The sequence below is a fragment of the Malania oleifera genome, chromosome 4 (genome assembly GCF_029873635.1).
Source record: "Malania oleifera isolate guangnan ecotype guangnan chromosome 4, ASM2987363v1, whole genome shotgun sequence".
In the NCBI taxonomy this organism is placed as follows: Eukaryota; Viridiplantae; Streptophyta; class Magnoliopsida; order Santalales; family Ximeniaceae; genus Malania; species Malania oleifera.
Genome location: NC_080420.1, coordinates 104,157,874 through 104,166,951, shown reverse-complemented (window position 1 = coordinate 104,166,951; position 9,078 = coordinate 104,157,874). Strand labels below are relative to the sequence as shown.

At 35.0% G+C, this 9,078-nt stretch overlaps 1 protein-coding gene across 1 annotated transcript; it reads right to left on the bottom strand.

Moving 5' to 3' along the window:
* Window positions 1-2,687: 2,687 nt before the first annotated feature.
* LOC131152648 (light-inducible protein CPRF2-like) lies at window positions 2,688-8,470 on the bottom strand. Its single transcript, XM_058104433.1, has 6 exons — window positions 7,987-8,470; window positions 6,789-6,885; window positions 5,184-5,385; window positions 3,854-3,929; window positions 3,612-3,737; window positions 2,688-3,251 (listed from the first exon to the last, which is right to left on the bottom strand). The coding sequence occupies exons 1-6, from the start codon at window positions 8,371-8,373 to the stop codon at window positions 2,841-2,843; spliced, it is 1,299 nt and encodes a 432-aa protein (XP_057960416.1). The 5' UTR covers window positions 8,374-8,470; the 3' UTR covers window positions 2,688-2,840.
* Between the last annotated feature and the right edge of the window lie 608 nt (window positions 8,471-9,078).

Sequence of the window (9,078 nt, the reverse complement as noted above, 5' to 3'; positions counted from 1 at the left end):
CAAGTAACTTGTATATTAACTTTTCTAGTAACTATATCAATCGTTTCTACTAATTAACAACTTCTGATTCATGTAAGTAAAATTGTAGGCATTGAAATATAAGAAATTAGTGAGAAACCTGATTATCTAAAGTTGAAAGAGTAAATTTGAAACCCTAACAGTTAACACTAACAGTGACTTTACTGATTTAGTTAACTGAATTTAAAATTATCAAATTGAAACTATAAGTAGGTTGGGCCAAGGGGGCTTGGGCTGACTGTTGAGCCACTGGCTAGGTGGGTTAGGGCCCGGGTTATTGAGTTTTAAGTTTTAACTTTTATCTTTTAAAAAATCTCGTACTTTTTTTAAGCGGGTTGACGAATATCTGCTAGATAAATTTGACTAGACCCATTTAAGGGGCAGATATAAAATTTAGTATCATATTTGACTCATTTAACAAGCAAGTCAATTAAAAAAAGTCAAATCCAGTTCAATTAACATATTTGTATCCATTTTATAAGGTCTACCCTCAAAGAACACCTCATGTCTTATGAACATATGTTGTCGTGTGTTCTTATCTTAATGTAGATATCACAACAGGGGCAATCTACTCTTGTCAATTGCATAGCTGATTTTCCCCGCTCTTTGGTTCATAGAAAGCCTACCAAGCTCACGATGGTGGGCAATCCATTTAGACCTGGCAAAGCGGATCGAGTCGGATAATCCATGACACATAAGACGGATTATCAAGTGAAAAAATCATAATCCATATTCAATTCATTTAAGTGGCGGATTAAACGGTTTCGAGACGGATAATTCATGGCGGATGGACGGATAATCCGCCATTCTCAAATATAATTTTATTAATAATTTACATTGTGTCATAATAATTTAAGTTGTATACAACAACTTGCAATTAGTTTGTATAATTAACTTTTCTAGTGACTATATCAATCATTCGTTTATACTAATTAACAACTCCTTATTTATATAAGTAAAACTATAAGCAATAAAACATAATAAATTAGTTTCAATCCAACTCAAAATAGAAACTCAAGGGTCAATTTTAATAGAAGAAAGGAGAGTTATGAGTGACTTAAAAGAGTTGTACCAATAGAAAATATTGTTATGTTCAATATATTAAACAATAATAATTGAAAAAGCTGATGGATACTATGAAAAGAAAATAAAATAATAAGAAAATAATTTTTTTCACTGTATTTTCTCTTTATATTAATACTATTAAAAATAAAGATTACTCAAATAAGATTAAAAACTAAGATAAAATTTAAAATGAGAAATTTGTTCAAAATTTTACTATATATTCCTCAAATTTCTCTTTGATTAAATACGAAAAAATAGTATCTTTCTTATTTTCTTTCATTTTTAAATTTTTTCCCTAGTTCAAAATAGAACCAAACTATACAGCTAATTACTCTTCTACACAGTATCATAACCAAACATAAAAAAGGTAAAATCTTTTGACTTTTCTTTTTTTGTCCAAATATTTTCCAATTTCAAAACATAATTTTACTATTTTTTTACAATAACGTAACAACACATGTTTGGAACCATAAAGTTCGGATGTCAAATTTATATTTTTAGTGTGAAATTATATTGAATACCATCTAACTACAAATCTCCAAATCAACTACCTCAAATACAGCTTGGTATTATTGTCAAAAATTACACAAACGAAACCAAAAATAAAAATTAAAAATCAAAAAATTAAAAATCAAAAAAACCAGAAACCAACAAACGACTCAAAAGTCAGAACTCAGAAGACAAATTTCCCCAAAAGAGAGAGAGTTGAACCTGGTTCTGTGGTTCGTGAAGCTGAAGCAGCGAGCAAGTGATGGGCGGTAGTCGGCGATGACAACGAAAGTGAATGAGAAGTGAGAGTGCAGAGAATGAGAGAAGATTCAGATTTCAGACTGTAGTGTTGTCTGTGCAGTGTAGCGTGTACACAGAGTAAGAGTGTCCACTGTAACGGCGAGTGACTCGAGTGAGAGAGCGATGGGTGAACAGCGAATTGACGAAGGTACGGCAACACCGCGAGGCGAGGCTTGTTACATACTCACAAGGCTCCGCGAGCAAGCGATGGGAGGCAATCGACAACGGCGACGAAAAATGAAAGTATGAAACCCTAAACGAAAGTGAATGGGAATGGGGAGTGAGAAAGTAGAGATTGAGAGAAGAGTCAAAAGATTCAAATGAGTGAGACGTAGTCACGTGAGTGTTGTGTGCTGTCTGTGGCCTGTGCTGAGAATTGGCCGTGGGTAAGCGGGTTTTTTTGAGGGGGGGGGGGTTATGAGTTAATCATTAATTGGCTTTTAAACGAGTTGGTGGATATCTGTGACATAAATCCGACCCGTTAGAAAAACGGATATAAAATGGAAAATCATATTCAACTCATTTAACAAACAATTCGATTATAATCGATTAAAGCGAATCGAATTTAATTCGGATTAACGGATTCATATCTATTTTTCCAGGTCTAAATCTATTCATGCCCTGGCCTAGCATATAATTAATTAATTAATTAAAAATTATTTAAAAAAATATAAACCAAGATAAAAATAAACAAAAGGAAGCAAAATTCAAAACTTAAACTCAAAATAAAACTTAAAAATAAATAAATAAATAAATAATAAAATAAAGCGTCTGCAGATGTTCCATCTATAGCAAGTAGCAGCAGCCAGTTCCAATTGAAGGTAAGCAACCAGAGTCTAAATTGCAATTTATTTAAACAAAGAATGGGAATATTTGCATAAATATGTTAAAATGGAGAATTGCAACATTAATATATTCATAAAGAATTACTTCAGCGAAGCTGACTTCAGAATTTGGTTCTTCTGTTATTACTGCTCTCCAGTGGACTGCGGTCCAGACGGACTGGTGCCCCCCCGGATCCGCTTCTGCAGATGCTCCAAGCTAGCCACCCGCTGCATGGAAGCAGTTCGGCTCATATTGCCCCCGGCAGCAGCCCCGGCTGAAGTATTTTGCTGCCCATTTTCAACCGAAGAAACATCTGATAGACCATTGTTAACCAGAGGGTCAAGACAGGGCATGGGATTATTAGAGGCAGGCTTATGATAATAATGCTGCTTGGGATCATCATGCACGGGAACAGTAGCATCAGCTGCTGAGTTGCAAGCGCTTCCATCGAACGAAGATGTGCTCACTGAAGAAATCTCAGACATTGCTTGGAACAGTGGATTCAATCCGGTAACTCCGGTAACTCTTTTCACAGTCTCTTCAGCCATTTTGACCTGAGAGCATAAAAACAACAACAACAACAAAATCAAGCCTTAGTCCTACTAAGCGGGGTCGGGTATATGAATCATTTTTCGCCAATGCATATACAAAATATAAATATAAATGAGTTAAGCATCAATTTACCAAATCATTGTGCACAATACTTCATGATTTTTTTTTTCACCCTCTCCAATCTCTCTTTCTTTTTTCAGATTTCGTTACATTTAAATTGGCACAGAAGATTTCAATGCTTCTTGCAACCAACATGAAAATCTTCCTCTAGTGCTGTGTCAGGGCTAGGTAGACACCCAATGCATCTTTGGGGAATGTCTAGCAGCCATGGCACGCCACCATAAATCAAGATGAGTCATTACCTTAGCTCTCAATGTTTCAACATCAGCTTTTAAAACTCTATTGTCAACAGCTGCTTCATTGTACTTTTGGGTCACATCAGTGAAGCGCTTTAATAAGGAAGAATTTTCGACTCTTAGTTGAGAAACCTATGCCGAACCATGAAGAAAGAAGAGTTATTTAGAAAATATAATTAAAGATTGAAAAAACAAAAAAAAAAAAAAGAAAGAAGAAAAGAAGCACTGGGCAATTCAAGGGACCAAACCTGTGTCTCAAGTTCAGTTAAATGAGCCTGTTTCCTCCTCCTTGATCGCCTGGCTGACTCTCTATTTGAAAGCATTCTGAGAAGCACTAGATAAAATCAATAATGTGGATTGGTTCTGATGCAGGAATCAATACGTAGTGGGCATAATGGCCTTTATATAGGCTTACAATGTTGGGAAGACGAGGAACTAATGTAACATATATTAACTATAGGCAATTTGGTACCACTTGTCAAAAATTACGGAAACAGAAAATGAAAACAAAAAAACCAGGGGCAAAAATGATAGACTAAAATCTAGCAACTTTTTGGTTAATATCCAAAACTAAAAGAATTTTAAATTTTGACTAAGCAACGCATTCAGTTTTGTTTTCTTTTAATGACGGGTGTATGAGTAGTTTATTTACTCTCTCTCTCCCCCCCTTCTTTCTTCCTCCTCCCCTGGGCCCACCTTCTTTTTCTTTCTTCTGCTTCTTCTCTTCTCCTTTCTCTTTCTCTCAATTAATTCTCACTGCCTCTGTTTCTGTACCTGTGCTAAAAAAACTAGGGAACATCAAGCGGCCAGCTGTGCAACTCTAGAAGTCTCAGGATGTCATAGTTCTATTTATTTTTTTTGGATTACGCACCGGGTATCCACGCGTCCGTTTTACGGTCCACGTGACTAATTCTGCGCCCCTTGAAGTTGATTCCACAACTCCAAAGGGAGGGTAAATTCAGGAGTCCAAGGGCGAAAACGAGCTTAAGAGGGTTTGAACACCTGACCTCGTGAAAGGCACTCCTACAACCCGAACTACCACCTGAACCACACCTTGGGAGTTCATAGTTCTGTTTATTGAATGCACCCAACTTGTACAAAAAAACCAAAGGATATGATAGGTAACTCAACCTCCTCAAGGCCGTGTCTGACAAGACCAATGCCAAGCAATGGACTCTATGGCCTTCCTTCCTTTTTATTCTCATTGGGAAAGCTGGTGACAAGTAAATTTCCCCCAAGTCAAGTTTCCTCATTCCTTCATATCAATATATATGGAGATATTTTGTCAACTGAAGGAACACAAATCCAGTCATTGTTAAACTTGTCAATTCCAGAGAGTTTATCTTGCGAGACTATGGTTTTTCCCACAAGCATATGCAACCTAAACAAAGATGGCTTCCTAGTTACTAAAACTATGTCACGTACACATTGTTGCAGGTTATAAATGGAACATGTTGTTCCCTAATTGAAAATCTATCAATTACTAAATGATATGGATATTTCCAGTGTATAAAATACAGCAAGCACACAAACACAGGAAAAAAAAAAAGCAACTTAAACAGCACAGACCATTGTTACCTCCTTACACGTTTGGCATCAGCAGGGTTCATGTTCCCAGTTGTTTCTGTTTCCCCTTCAAGTTCATCATCATCTGATTGTTCTCTCGATGACTCACTTGTGGTTTGCCTCACTTGAGCTCCAGACTTCTTCTGTGCGGCAGGTAAGGAAGGCGGTCCACCAATATCCTTATCTTGTGTCCTTGACAAATCGCACCCAGATCCTACATAGGTAATAGGAAAAAAGAAGATAATTTAGAACTGCAATACTCGCCATGCTTTATTTCAAAACTCAGCCTGCTCTGCAGAGAGAGTATGTCAAAGGGATGCACAGACGAGGCTCAACATATAATTATATTGGTTGATGGACGCAAACTTTTAACTTAAGATTCACAGAGCTTCTAATCAGATCACCATCATAATCATAATAATCATTGCAGTCCCTTATCAATTATAAATTTTGAGAGGCCAGGGGGGGAAAAAGTTCTTCACCCTTTTCAGTTCAGCACTATTGTACAGAGTCGATCTTTGAGGGCTAAATCTTCTAAGTCCAGACTGGCCCTCTTTAGCTTTCCAATCCACTCTTCAAAAAAACAGATGGAAATCTAAACAAATGTGCATATATATCATAACTGAAAAAGAAAAAAACAAAACAAAACAAAACAAAACAAAAACAAAGCAAAACAAACCATAGTTGTTAGAATCTTATGACTTGATTCAGTTCATATGATTCAAATCAGTTCACACCAAATTGATCGAATCTCACTAATGAATCTAAAAACAACTGAATCATTGCCAAATCTCCGATTCGCCTCGTGAATCTAACAAATCAATCTGAAACTATCGATTCACTCAATTCTATACGTATCATGTCTTAAAAAACTGCCGGTTTAAAACCCTATTTCTTTTTTTACTTTACACATTTATCTTCCATTCCTTGTCTACGTCTGTATTGCACTAAAAAATAGGGGAAAAATATAACTATAGTTCTTATGTTTCCTGGACAAAACCATTCTTCACTCTTAAGAGTATAGTGTCTTGCCATCAAGAAGGGGTAGAACACTTAACGGCTAAGGTGGTACTCATGTGTCATTATGTAGTTAAGATTCAAAAGTTAGTTTTTTTAGTAGTTTGTTCAATTATTATCATTTTTTCTTGGTTTTTTTTCTTCTTAACTGAAGTAAGAATATGCATAAAATATTATGTTTTTCAATTGTTGATAAACATCAAAAGTTCAATTCTTTATTGTTTTTTTCTTGATTCCTTCCTTAAACAGCATAAAGTTCATTGTTTTTATTAATATTTCTTGACTCCTCCCCCTACTTTTCATTTTTCTAGGGAAAGCTCACACATGAAATATGATTTTTTTTTTTGTCAAAAGAATATTGTACTATTTTACTTATTTTCCGTATATCAATATATGTATGTCATTCAGAATAAATTTTGGAAATTTGAACTGAATCTTATGATTTGATTAAATTTAAATCTTGATTCTCGATTCCCAAAATTGAAATTTCAATTCACAATTTGAATCTCAATTTGACAGCTACAAAACCAAAAAAAAAGCAAACAAACAAACAAACAGGATAAAAAGAATAAGCAGATCTAAACAAGTGGAGATGTGCACCTTTAGATGGGGCCTGGGGTCCTAAAGCTGAAGAGCTGGAAGCCTGCAATCCATTGTCAGCTAAAGCAGCAGAATTCTGATGTTTTCCAAGAGAACCCTATTGAAACAGAAGAACACATTTAACCGAAAATAACACAAATATATGAAGTCATGATCATAAATCATAAGATTTAAATAGTGATTCAACAAGTGTTATACCCCTGTAAAAAGGTTGGCTTCCCTGAGGTTTCAATAATTTCATAGGCCTCCCTTGAGATTTGTCAAAAGACACAAATATTCCCTTATATTTTACAAAAGAAAAGCCCTTTGAGCGATATAAATGTCCCAAGAATCAAATGTTAGAGAAAGTCTTTGGAATTTTTGAAATTTAATGGGAGGTTCATGAAATTTTTGAAAACTTAAGGGAGGTCAGTGTCTTTTTCTCAAACTTCAAGGGAAGTGAGCGTTTTTTGCCTTCTTATTTACATGTCTGTGTGTATGTGTGTGTGTGTGTGTGTGTGTGTGTGTGAGAGAGAGAGAGAGAGAGAGAGAGATGAAGCCATTAAATTCATGAAATTATTACAAACCGATAATATTATATTATGAAGCTATGATTGTTAGTTCCCTAAAATATTCATTAAAAATCTTAAAGGAATAGACTGGCCGGTCAGTATCTAAATGCAGTTCTCACAAACATTATATATATGAAGCTGACAAGAAATAGATGATCTTAATATAAAGAATAAATGGATATGAATCTTCTCTTTTCAATCAATAAAAGGATGTGTCGGAAATTCATTTTATATTACTTTCTATAACTTATTATCGCAAGAATTGTGGGATTTAGAAATAAAAAAATAAAAAAAAATTGTTCTGCATGTTTCATGATAAAATAATTCGTGAATTAAAAGTAGAACCCTTAAACTTGAAAAGTACCTACTCAAATCCGGCACTGATTGGGAAAAACAACTAAAATCGTTTAAATACAATAAAAAAAATTACTAAATCAATGAGCAAAATATAATAACAAGCTGAGAAAATGAATAATAGAAGACTTTTATATCTCATATTCTGCAACTTCATTTAACATTTCGGAAGTTAAAACAACAGTAAAAACAAAAAATAGGGACAGGCTATTCTTTCTTTCCGTTTCCCTTTTTTTTTCATTCGTTTTCCTCAGGTTTCTCAGTAACCAAACAGATTATTTAAAAAAAAATACCCTAGTAAAAGCCACAGCGGCGCATTCCAGATTGAGACGACTTTTGAGAAACGACTGGTATTCCTCCGAGTCTGCCGGAATGTTCGGCGGCGGGCAGCTAAGCAACGTCGTTGCTTGTCGATGGCCGTTGTTGATCTCGAAGACGTCATTTCCAGCCTTCGTCGAAGAACTAGCCGCAGCAGAAGGGGCGGCGGCGGCAGGTGGAGAACTCAGCTGTGAGGCCGAAGCCTCTTGAATGAACCGTTGGAAGGCCCATTCGGACTCGCTGCGGTTCATTTTGGATGATTCTTCCGTCGACGACGACGATAACTTCGAGGATGATGAGTGGATCCGCGGCGATGACCAGAACTGATCGGAAATTTCACCCATTGAGAACACCCTATCCATTCTCTCCCTCTCCCTCTCTCTCTCTCTCCCACTCTGCGTGTCATATAATTCCTTTAATGGGAAATGTTAAGGTGTTTCTAGCGGTATTATCCTCTTTGAATATAATATAGTTTTGTTTTCCCATTAAATAATCACGAATTTTATTTGTTGAAAAAGATTTTCATAAGTCAAATTTAATTCTACGATTATTATATGTTGAAGTTAATCTTATTTTTTATTTTTTGGCAAAAGATACTCCCCCCCCCCCCCTTTTCGGTTTGATAAAAAGACAGAAACATCCCTAAGGTTTTAAAAATCTTAAGAACCTTTCCGAAGATTTATCAAAAAAGACACAAATTTGTCCTAATGTTTCAAAAATATCACAAACTTTCTCTGAAATTCGCCAAAAAAACATACTTCCTTTTAAGAAATACATTTTTTCACAAAATATAAGAGGAAATTTGTGTATTTTTAACAAACTTTAGAATAAGTCCATGGGAGATCATTGTCTTTTTGTTGAACCTCAGGGGAGGTTAGTGTCTTTTGTCCTTTTATTTTTATATTTTTAGGTATGAAATCAAATTTTGTGAAATTTTTAGTTTCCATTTACACCGAATATTATATTTGATAAAGAGAAAAGCAAAATAAATGAAATTTTTTTTTAAGTATATTCGCTTTATATATCAAATACTATTCAAATAAAAACTTAGGACAAAAGACACAGAT